General features: G+C 50.9%; 1 protein-coding gene across 1 annotated transcript in view; it reads right to left on the bottom strand.

Moving 5' to 3' along the window:
- The window catches only part of RHOQ (ras homolog family member Q), a 39,725-nt gene extending 35,016 nt beyond the window's left edge, over positions 1 to 4,709 (bottom strand). The window contains exons 1-2 of the mRNA XM_072768243.1: positions 4,495 to 4,709; positions 3,957 to 4,015 (exon numbers count right to left, since the gene is read on the bottom strand). Coding sequence (XP_072624344.1) covers positions 3,957 to 4,015; positions 4,495 to 4,636 — 201 coding nt within the window. The 5' untranslated portion in view covers positions 4,637 to 4,709. The remainder of the gene's footprint in view (positions 1 to 3,956; positions 4,016 to 4,494) is intronic.
- Between the last annotated feature and the right edge of the window lie 7,450 nt (positions 4,710 to 12,159).

Below are 12,159 nucleotides of genomic sequence, written 5' to 3'. Positions count from 1 at the left end.
AGCTCTTCCCGCTTCCCCTGAGCTCCAAACAGCACAGAGGCCTGAGGGAGCATATTGCCTGTCCAGTCCCTCCCTGAGCGAGGGGCTGCTGCTGCAGAGCACACGCTGAAGTCCTGGCAGCCGGACAAGAAAAGAGAAGCTCCACAGAGTCCCAGGCCGGAAGCCAGACCCCTTCACAAGGCCCCCGGGGAGGAGGAAGCCACCTCTGCCCTCAACTTCCACTCCAAAGTGCTGGGCAGTCGAAATGTCAGGCCGCTCCCGGGAACACTCAGGGGCTCGGCCAAGAGAGGGGGGCTTCCCTTGGGCCAAGTGTGGTGGGGATGTGGAGTGATGTGTCCAGGCAGTGCACGTGATGGAGACTACAGCTACCCAACAAACTCACATTCATACTCATTCATTCTTTCTCTCTCCCTCCCTCCCTCTCTCTCTCTCTCTGCCAACAGTCACAGAGGCCAAGGGGGAAGCAACCTCCTCTGGAAGCCAAAAGATCACCTACTACAGTCAGGTCTTATGTTCCTGAATGTGTAAATTGGGCTAATGTTACTTCTGGCTTTGAACTTGATTGGGGTCAAAAAGGAGACCAAGAGTGAGCACACAGATTAGAGGTTCCAACCCAGGGGAGGCGCTATTTCTGTTATTCAAATACAGTGAGTGACCGTTTTAAGCAAAGATTATCGGAAGAAAGTGACTTTTTCCAGTGCTGCTTGCTTCCTCCTCAAACCTGTCTTACCTCCCAAAGCACAACCAGCAGAAACCTACTACATACCCCACTTTTTTCTCAACGTGTATACTGAACTCTTAGTTTTTCTAAGTTTCTCTTACATCCCTGGGCATACAGGCTCTGATGGAGAAAGGACACCCTCTGATACCACAGGGCACCCAGTGCAGGGAGCTCTGGACTGCGTCCACAGGTCCAGTGACGGGGACGGTGGGAATCCTGAAGTATAAGCTGGCACCATTCCTCTGGTCAAGAGGTTCTAGGATCTGGCATCTAGTGGAATTTCTATCAACTCCAGACATAATACACTATCCTCCTCCACCTGTGACCCCCTCCCCCCCAGCCAAACTGCCCAGAGTGAGGTACAATAATTTCTTGTAAAATTTCTACCCATTTACTATGAGTGAAGAACAGGTGCCAGCTGCTTTCACATACAGTAAGCAGCATAGATTCTAATTGTGCACATTTGTACCAGATGCCCAAAGAAGGTTAAATACAGCTAGAATCACATGGCTAGTACAAGGTAGAGATCTGAGCCCAGGCTTCTTTGGTTTCAAAGCCTGTGGGCTTCTCTCTGCTGTCTGTGAGGCTTAAAAATGTCTCTCTATATGTAACGTGTGTGTGTATGCATGTCTGTGTGTCTAGTTATCATTACTATTATTAATCTGGTGCTGATTCATAGGGACATGAGATCTCAACGACGAAGTACAACACAGGAGTCTCCTATTTGGCACACATGAACAGATACCTGGTTCAGATACTTCTATCCATGCTATCATCAGCCACGGCAGATCCCTATCTTAAATTTACTCTTTCGTCGTCCCCAGGTGCTTTCTTTGTCCCCCCAGGTGCTTTCTTTGTCCGGTGCTCGGTATACACTGGGCACTCCTCGCTTCATCTCATTGATGATGACATTGCTAAGATTGCTTATTAGTAATAAACCCTTAAATGCTGAAAGATGAATTATCACTAACTGATCTAAAAGGAAAAGTTCCAGATCCTAGGACAAACACCAAGGGGCCCTAAAACACATCTTGGCCAATAGAGTAGGTGTCACATCATTGGGTAACTGAACCTTACTAATAGTTTGATACCGTTTGGTATGTGTCTTCCCATCTCCACTGGACACTGCAATCACAATAACTTATGGGAAGCCCTGGTTTTGTGCGTGGGTCCAGCTTCGGGTGATGATTTGGATCTGGGTTCTTTCCACTGTAGTGGTAGTGCATGACTGTCACTCAGAGAATGGCTGTCCAGATTCCAGGTACCCAGGTCTACAGACCCACAGGGTTCTGGATTAATCAACCCAAGTGGCATCTCAGCCTTTCCAGTGGCTTCCTGTGTGTATAATCACCTCAAACCAGAGCAAATTCAGACCCATGTCCATGTCCCAGCAACACCTGTCCTTGGCTATGTGACCTGAGGTCAGCTACCTAGCCTCTCTGAGCCCCAGTTTCCCCATCTGCAAAGACAGTATCACTTTGCTCATGGGGTTGCTTCTTGGAGAAAATAGTATTTGCATGTGGCTGCCCCATGCCTGACATGCAGAAGGAACTTGGTAAGTATTAGTTGGATTTGAATGCGCACAGAATAGGTCTGACATATACACATCCTGTTGAATAGGCTCGTGGTCAAATGAATGGTCATGGTAACAAGTTAAAGGAGAAAGGGGAAGAGGCGGTAGTGAGAGACGTTAAAATTAGAGGCGGTGTTTAAAAACTTCTCTCCTTTTCAATCCCAAACTTCAACCTGTCATTTATCAAGTGTACTGTTCAAAAGTCGGGTCTTATTTAATTGACTGGGTTCTGCCTTTTGCCCTCCACACGTTCTGATAGAATAAAGTAACAGCTACAGGGCAGGCACCCAAAAGGGGCCCTGGCAAGCTAAGAACTTGTACTGACTTGGGTTGGTTTGGAGAAAGGGGACAGCCCCTGCCACCTGGCCCTGCCAACAGTTTCTCTATCCTCAGATGCTCCTCTAACTTAACAGTTTAGAAGCCAGAAGCCACATCCAGACACCGTCTGTAAGACATTCTTCAATTCAACCTGGTACCACAACTCTGAACTCCAAATCTAGAAAAGCTGCAAAGAATAGTTCCCTTCTATTGAGCATCTCCCTGGGTGCGCCAGATTCAGTGCTAAGCGTCTGGCATATAATATGTGAACAGAGAACTTTCTGAAGCCCATTTTATAGATAAGGAAACTGTACTCCTGGAGATCCCCCAAGGCACTCTCTAAAGCCCTCAGCTGTTCACACGTCCTCAAGGACTCAAGTCTGCATGACACGTGAAAAACTTCTGCCCAAGGTTTCACGTCTAATCACAGGGCTGGATTCTGCAAAACTTCATTATACGTAATCATCCCAGCCCCACAGCAAAAGTGAGCCTGGGAAGAGAGACAGAGAGGAAGGAGACTTTAATCCTTTAGAACCAACCTCCGATTTGCTAATGGTCAGAGGCTGCCAGGAGGACTGTGCCGTTTTCTTTCTGCACAATAATCTCTCTCAAAGAAAACCCAGACAAAGTCACCTGGCCTTCCCAGAGAAGGGTGGGGGCGGGGGGGGGGGGGAGGGGGCTCTTCCTCCAAGATTCATACTCCTAACCCTTCCTCCTCCTCCCTACCCCAGGGAGTGGCTGGATGGTTGTTGTTTCTTTTCTTTTCTTTTCTTTTTTTTTTTTTTTCCCCTGTGGTCCTCTGGTAACACCACAAATTACGTTTGCAGGGACTCGAGTCCCAGAGTGCAATGATGTTGTAATAAACATAACCAGGACCAAATGCCTTCCCATCATATTAGATGATGCCATTTTGCACCAATCAGGCTCCTCAGGCAGGCAGACCACTCACCAATGAGGGACCAGACAGAGGCTGTGAGGGGGAGACCTGGTCATCTGCAACTAAAAATAAGGGCGCTTCATGATTGGCCGCTGCCACTTTGCAACAGGAGTTGGGACCCACACACCAGGCACCACACAGAAAGCACACACAGGCAAAAACTTTCACAGCCCAGGGGTTCACATGGGGTGGGCTGGGCTGGGTTTATTGTCGGGTTGTGTGTGTGTGTGTGTGTGTGTGTGTGTTTTCCTTTTCCTAATTTGCTGACTTGAGAAAAGAAATAAAGACTTGATCCAGAGGGGCCCCTCGAAGACACACCCTCCCTCCGAGACACCTCAGGGTGCATTTGCCGCCAGCCTGAATTGAGGAGAGGCAAGGGGGTGTGGGCCAGGGGCCAAGACACTCACCTGTCCGGCCGTGTCATAGAGTCCCAGGAGGTACTGCTTGCCCCCTACGGTGACGCTGACTGCAAGGACAGAAGCGGGGGCGGGGAGAGAAGCTCGGATTATCTAGGGTCTGGGGCCCTCCGGCTCCCCCTCAGGACGGCTCTGTCGGTCCTTCCGGAGGCGTGCGGCGCTCCCGGGAGGTGTCACCCCTCCTCCCCAGCGTCGGGCTCCCTGCCGAGTGGCGGGGGGCCGGGCTGTGCTGTGGCCCCAGCTGCCCACCCGTGGCCACGGCTCGCCGGTGCCCCGAGCGTCCCCCCAGGGGGCGTGGGCCGTCGGGAGGAGGCCGTGGGAAGGTCAAGGAGGTCGGCCCAGGGCGCCCGGCGCTCGGGAGGCGCGGGGGGCCGGGAGCGGGCGCCCCGAGGCCCGGGGGTGGGGCCGGGAGGCGGCGCGGGGCCGGGCGGGGGGAGCGCGCCCGGGGGAGGCGGCGAGGGGGCTCCGCCAAAGTTGCTCCAAAGTTCCCGGCCGGGGAGCGGCCCCTTAGTCAGCAGTTCAGCCTTACCTGCGTAGTGGTCGAAGACGGTGGGCACGTACTCCTCCGGGAAGGCGTCGTTGGCATAGCTCATGAGTAGGCACGTCTTGCCCACCGCCCCGTCGCCGACCACCACGCACTTGAGCATCAGCGCGCCGGGCCCGTGAGCCATGCTGCGGCCGGCCGGCCTCCGGGCATGGTCCCCCCGGAGCCCCCGCCCCGGCCCCGGGCTCAGCCCCAGCCCGCCTGGGGGGTCCGCCGCCGCCGCCGCCGCCGCTCCGCGCAGCACGGCCGCCCCCCCGGCCCCATGCAGCGGCGGCCCCCGCCGAGCGGAGGGGGCGGCGGGCCCGGGGCGCTGCCGCCGCCTCGGCCGCTGCCCGGATCCCCGCCCGGGCCCCGCTCGCCGCGCCCGCCCGCTGCCCCCGCCGCCCCCGCCGCCCGCCGCCCGCCGCCCGCGCGCTCCCCGGCCCGGCCTCCCCCGGAGGATCCGCTGGATCATAAGACCGGCCGGCCCCGGGGGAGACGGCAACTTTGGGGAGGGCGGCGGAGGGGAGGGGCCAGGCGGCTCTCCCCGCCCCGCGCGCGCCCGGGCCCCTCCCGGCTGCGCCCCGGAGGAGGGCGGGCCCCGGCGCCTCCCCGAGCGCCTCCCCGAGCGCCGCCCGCCCGGCCCCCGCGCCCCGCCCGGCCCCCGCGCCCCGCGCCCCGCCCGCCGCCGCCGCCGCCGCCCGGCCTGGCCGCTCACCCTAGCTTGACTCCCCGCGCGGGGCGGGGGCGGGGGCGGGGGGCGGAGCCGCGGGCGGGGGAGGGGCGGGGGCGGGGCCCGGAGCCCGGGAGGAGCCCAGGGCTCGTCGCGCAAGTGCCCGCAACGCCCGGAAGCGTCCAGAGGCCCCGGTGCTTGGAAGAAGCCGAGGAGGCCTCTCGGGGAACCACGACCACTTCGACGATGACGCAATAGTCGTGCAAAACTATGCAAATATATTTAAACTGCACCCGGAAGGCAGGATCCATCCTATCGGGCCCTAAGTGCACAAGGGAACTAGAAATCGGGGTGGGAGAAAGGGTTAAAAAAAAATTTTTTTTTTTTTAAGGCGCGTGGGGCGGTGGGGGAGGTGGCGGTGGTCCCACAGCTCCTCGCCTGGTTCCCCATCACCGCACGGAGCCTGAATCATCTACTTTGAAACCGGTGACTAAGGGAGTTACGGCGTCTTGAACCTCCGAAGCAACCCCCAGCCAGCCAGCAAAGGGAGACCCCACGGGCTCCGGATGCGGCAAATATCCCGTGCCTCGCACCGTTCTCTGAGGTCCCCTTGCGGCCCAGACTGTCCTTCGAAGGTGTTAGGCTGTGATCTCAGAGGAGTGACACTCTTGCTCTGAGATTCGGCATGTGATGGGTGGGGGGGGGGGCAGCCGCTGCCCCTGCCGCTGCCCCTGCCCCTGCCTGGGCCAAGCTTGGCCAGGTCCCGTTCGCCAGCCTCTAGTGATGCTTTGATCCTTAGGCATGGGTGGGGGAGTGGGTACACACCACAAAGACACCACGCCCCTCCCCCTTCTCCTCCCCACCCCACCCACCCCCACATGTGAGAAATGGCTTGTTTTCATTGATTCACAAAATTGGAAAATGCTGTGTTGAGAGGCTTTGCGGAGATCAACTGGACCATCTCCCTTAGCTCTCCCTGAGGTTGTAGGTAAGTAAACAGACCTAGAGAGGCAACGTGGTTATCCCAAAGGCTTCCAGCTAATTCTGGCAAAGACGCAGAACACACTTTGGGGACTGCCTCCATGCCTCACTTCCCAGGCCTCAACTCTCAAACCTCAAATCTGATTTCCTCTGTCCCAGGAAGATTTCCTAGATTATTGGAAGGTCTCCGTGGAATCACACTGAACATCTCACGGGACCTCTGCATCTGGATCTAAGTGTGGGTATTGGCGTTGCCCCACTGTTCTGGTTATGTGGTGAATCTGGAAGATATTTTGTGTGCACTGAATGACAGGTTAAGGAAGGCGGTACAGTGCCTTGAAGTCAGATACTGGTTCAAGGCCAGTCTCTGCCACTTCCTGTGAGAGGGAAAGAAAGGAGGACTTGTCTTGTCCCCTTTGCCTACAGGACCATTTCTTTAGGCAACATTTATAGAGACTAGTGTTCTAAAAGAAAGATCTATCAGAAAAGGTTAAGGAGCTACCAGAGTACCCCCAGCAGGGAAAGTGCGTGTGGCCCAGCTCTGACACTAGGTAACAGTGTTACCCTTGGGCATGTCACTTCTCTTCTCCTGACCTCAGCTTTCTCAGCCATAAAAGCGAGCTCATCTGTAAGGGTGGAATCAGGTCTCACTTTTGAGAATTCTGGAGCCCTTCAGAATGTGTCCTGAGAGATCCTGGTGAAAGTTTTGGGACAAGGGGAGAAGCAGTTGCTGCAGACATGAGGAAGGCCTTTATGAGGTCGGTCCTGGCACTGGAGGAGAGAAGCTTCTGAGAAGCTTACCCTGTCCAGGAGTCCCTCCTCTCAGTTCTTAAAATACTTCTCAGAGGGGCAGATACTTACTAGGGACCCAAGGAACTGGAGCATCAGCTCCAGAACCTTGGAAAATGGCATCCCACGTTCTGGATGCTCTGGCACCAGCTCTGGGAAAGTCAGAGGACCTCAAAGTGGGGAACCGATGTCAGATGAATCATGCACTGATGACTTCACTGGCAATGGTGACCTCATCCCTTTGGCCCATAGAAAAACCAAAACTGACTGCCAGGAATACTTAGAGCTCTGGGCTGATTCCACCAGTGTGTATGTGGAAGGGGGGTGGGTGGGACTTATCCTGGATGCCCAGGTCAGCGCAGGGATGGGTGAGCTGGAAGGACCAAACAGATCTCAACAGAAAGCTTACTTTCCTATGAGCAAAGAAGATAATGCCTTAAGTGGTTAAAACAAAAAAAAAAAACTACAAAAAACAAAAACGAAACAACAACAACAACAAAAAACCCCTAAAAACAGTTTTTGATTTCCAGGATTGGAAGGACAAGAAGAACTTTGTTTCTAAGCATCCCATAGACTCTGGGCTTGCTTTTCTCCCTTTGTGACTGCAAATGTCAGAACACAACAGGTCTGTGTGAGAACAGTGAAATCTATACTTAGCCTTCTCCTCTTTTCCCTCTACTTCCTCTTCATTGATTCATCCAGTGTTTCATTTAACAAGTAGTTACCGAGGTCCACTGGATGCCAGGCTTTGTTCCTGGATGCGGGACGAAGAGCTGGAAAGCCAGGATCACTGGAGAGGGAGCCGGAAACAAGCCGATGAGCAAACAGGTAATCACTATATAATGCGGTCAGTGCTGTACTGGAGGCTAAAGAACAGCCTTCTGGAAGCGCAGAGAAGGCTGTTGGTACCTAGCCCTAGGTGCGCTGAGGAGGGATTTGCAGAAGGGGATCACTGGCCTGGGGTTTAAGAGGCTAATAGGAGCAAGATAAAAATGGCTGGGAAAGACAGCCCTGCACAGGGTAGAAAGAAACAGTACACAACTTTTTGGGGTTGGGGAGCCATCTAGGGTGGACAGAGTACAGGAGTAGTGGTGCAGGGGAACTGGTTTGTATTGAATTGGGAATTTATTTTTTAATTAATTAATTAATTTTTGAATTGGGAATTTAATTGAGAATTTGCAGAGCTGTGCACTGTGCCCAGGTATTGTGTGAGTACTTGGTGCTCCTTTATGTGGGCTGTCTTATTTGGCCCCCAAAACAACCACACAAGATAAAATTTGTGGAGAACATCTATTAGGTTGTCTCTCCAGAACAGTACCATTTGCGTCTGCTAAATGTTCTCTCAAATTTATGCTCTGTGATCATGTTATTTAAATAGCAGCTGCCATCTTCTTACACATCCTGCCCTTGACCCCTGTTGATTAGCCTTGATTGGGTGCCTGATCCAGGATGGGACAGTCAGAGCCCTTCCTGAGAGGTTTGAATTTGGGGTTTAAAACAGGAGTCTCTGGGATCCCTGGGTGGCTCAGCAGTTTAGCACCTGCCTTCGGCCCAGGGTGCGATCCTGGAGTCCTGGGATCAAGTCCCACATTGGGCTCCCTGCATGGAGCCTGCTTCTCCCTCTGCCTGTGTCTCTGCCTCTTTCTCTCTCTGTGTCTCTCATGAATAAATAAATAAAATCTGTTTTAAAAATAAAAAAAAATACAATAAAACAGGAGTCTCCCCTGCTTTGCTAACTCAACTAGAAGATGTGAGCCTGGAAGCGCTTTGTCATTCATGTTTCATGTTTCAATCGTTCACAAAATCACCAATCCAAGAAAATAAAGCTAAAATGCAGAGAGAAGGACTCCTGTGTGACTCAGTGGTTAGGCATCTGCCTTCAGCTCAGTGTGATCCCGGGGTCTTGGGATCGAGTCCCCCATCAGGGTCCCCGCAGGGAACGTGCTTCTCCCTCTGCCTGTGTCTCTGCCTCTCTGTGTGTGTCTCTCATGAATAAATAAAATCTTTTAAAAAATGCAGAGAGAAGCAAAAATGGAAGTACAAATCTTTCTTTACCACCACCCGCCAAAAAGGGCAGAGACAATACTGGCTATTTGGGAGTTCTTCTTTCTAGTCATCCCTGGGACTCTGCTGTACTATTCTTCAGTTGGTCACTTGACTTAATGAGCTCCTCTTCCTCTTTTGCCTAATGAGTATGGAGTCATTTTCTGTCACTAGTAACCAAAGGACTCTTACTATAGTTGAGATGGGTGATGTGCAGAGAAATGAAGAAATTTGCCCAAAGTCACACAGCTGGTAAGTGGCAAGGATAGATTTCAAAATGATCTGTCTTCAAAGCTCAGCTATTTCCCACGTTCCACATAAGGGAAGCATCAAAAGTTTTTCAGTGGGAAAATGACAAGTTTAGAGCTCCCTTTTGAGAAGATCACTCTGGCGGTGGTATAGAAAATGAATTTGGAGGGCATGAGAGCAAAGACAGAGAGCATGAGGAGAGAGGTCATGAAGGTCTGAACCAAGCATTGCTATGATAATAAAGAGGAGGCCGTGGGGATCGGGGATATGTAGACCACAGAATCCGCTGGGCTTGGTGACCCAGCATGCAGAAGAGGAAGGTAACTCTGAGGCTTCTATGTTATGTTTACATTCACCTTCTCCCTCTCTTTTGTTTTTTAATTTCCTGTTCTTATTTTCTCTACTGCTTCTTTGGACTTCTTGCTCACTTTTAACAACTTTCCCATCTCCTACTCCTAACCATGCAACCAGCTGCCTAAGCCAAGTTGAGTGTAGAATTCCAAAAGACAGTAAAGCTCTAAAATATATTCATTTTGTAGTCATTTTGTTTGTAGCCCCTCACATCTACCCCAGAAATGAAAAAATGGATTCCAAGAGATCATTTGGTACAGTGGCTAGGATTCTGTGGGTTGTAAGAAACAGGAAAGTCAACCCATTTGGCCTCACCAGCAGAGGAAGTATATGGACTTCTAGAGAAGTCAAAACATCCAGAAGTCGCTCGAGCTTCAGGCATGGCCTGATCAAAACTCTTGGTTCCATTTTTTCTACACTTCTCTCAGTTTTTCTTTTCTCTTTGGGTCAACTTCCTACTTAAGTTGCCTTCTTTCCCAAAAGGCAAATTGTTGTGTCATCCAGGCATTACACCATACTGCCTAGGAAGAGAGAGAGTTTCTCTTGACTCACTCATTGCACAAATGTCTTGGATTTCCTCTGATCAGATCAGCTTAGTTCATCCCTGAACCAGTCATGGTGGCCAGCATGATGTTGATGGCTATTGCCTTATATCTGGGCTACTGCTCATCCCTAAAACCATTGCTGTGACAAGGGGGACTACACTGATCAAGCCCATCAGGGACAACCAAAGGCCAGAGTTTTGCTCCCACTCAGATTCTGTGATTCCCACACAATAAGTGGCAAGTATGGGGGGGGGGGATGTGAACTGGAGAGGCAATGGGCAATTCCATTCCATCTGGATTATCATACACCCAAGTACCTAGGCGTCCCCAAGATACACTAGAAATAAAGACCTTTAGGAGAAACAAAATTCAAGGGAAGAGGGAAGTGAGAAGGATCCAAGTCAATTGTTCCAGATTTTGGTGAGTTGGTTTGTCAACATATAAATCTGTGCTCAGTCTGAATCCCTAATTCTTGACCGCTAGTAGTTACTCTTCTACTCTCTGAACCTCTTTCTTAGAATTATTGGTAAGGAGGTAGAATGGTTATCATCCTTTTACCTGGGCCATTCTTGTCTTCTATTCTGCTTCTTTCCTCCACACATGCCCAATATTTTCAGACTGGAGCTTTTTCTCTCCCAAGGGCTCACCTGCTTCCCAGACTCCACCTGGCCCAACTTCACAGCATCATGTCATATGCTCTACCAATTCCTCTTTTCCTTCCTGCCACCAAAGCCTCCTATCAGCATCCTTTTTTCTTAAGACTTAGATATAATGTACCTCACACAGTTATTATTTTCTTTAGCTAAGGTGTTAGTAATGGCTTAGACATTGCAGCATTTGTTAAAGGTCAGTGGTCCTTAATGATCAGAACAATAAATAAATTCAATAAGACTGATTCACTTGGTTTTCATTTCTCGTCAAACTCCTAGAATACATCTAGATTCCTTTTTCCCAGTTCCTTACACACCGAGAACTCAAAAGTATGCCTTAGTCTCTGAGAATTTTGGTTCAAGAACCATTAATAATATTTTGCCATCTGTATTCCTGTCTTCTCCTGCAACCTGAGGTCAGAAAACCAGTCATTATAACTGATGGTGTTGCTACCAATTGCTGAACTATAGAATAGGACACTTCCCTAGAGGCTGTTGGTAAGGAATACTCATATGATCTGGGAGTGACCCTCTATCAGAAGCTCCAAAGGGGACTGGATCATAGATTCCTCTTCCAGAAATGAAACCACTGATTTTATTCCGTGCTTCAGTACTAAGGGTGCCAGAAAGCCATCAAAGACTCACTAATGGTAGTTCCTCCATGGTGGATGTTTGGGCTACTTAGCATCACAACAACATTTTGAATTGGAGGAATCCTCCACTTCATGAGTCTTGGTGGGAAGAAAAGATCATCCCTTATAGAGGCTGAAAATGACAGACTCTTGCTTTCCTTGTCAGACTCCAGAGCTAGTGCAACTAGAGTTAAATACAGGGCACACTGTGCACAGGGGTTATAGCTTAGCAGTGGGTACACAATTTAGTTCCTGACAGAGGAAGCGGCACCTAAGGGTAGGCAGTAGTGGTGGTGGTTGTGGTATATTTAAGTTCCTGGTACAGAGTGACAGCTGTGCACACTCTTTTATAAAGGCTGTGGCCTCATGACCAGTCACTTCCTAAAGTCCCCACCTATTAGCACCATCACATTAGGCATTAGGGGGGACATCCTCAGCCTCTAAAACCTTCTGAATGTAAGCAAGCCAAAAATTGCACAAAATATATGAAATCACTGTTTTCAGATATTGGACAGCACATAGCATAGGATTGTGGTTCCTGAAAGAAAGAAAGAAAGAAATGGGACAAGCTCAGCGGTCACCCTAAATTTCTGGGGGAATGAAGGGGAATCTAAAGGCCATAGTAGTCTTGCTGAATTGAGGAGATGGCCAGAAGATTTTTCAAGGCAGAGTATCAGAAAAGAGGGACTATAACAGCAACAAAATCTCCAGAACTATCTTCTTGGGAGTGTTGCTGATACTACACTGCGCATACGTGC

The sequence above is a fragment of the Canis lupus genome, chromosome 11 (assembly GCF_048164855.1).
Source record: "Canis lupus baileyi chromosome 11, mCanLup2.hap1, whole genome shotgun sequence".
NCBI classification, from domain to species: domain Eukaryota; kingdom Metazoa; phylum Chordata; class Mammalia; order Carnivora; family Canidae; genus Canis; species Canis lupus.
The sequence above is the reverse complement of the archived record's forward strand: the minus strand, read 5'-3'. Positions and strand labels throughout refer to the sequence as shown.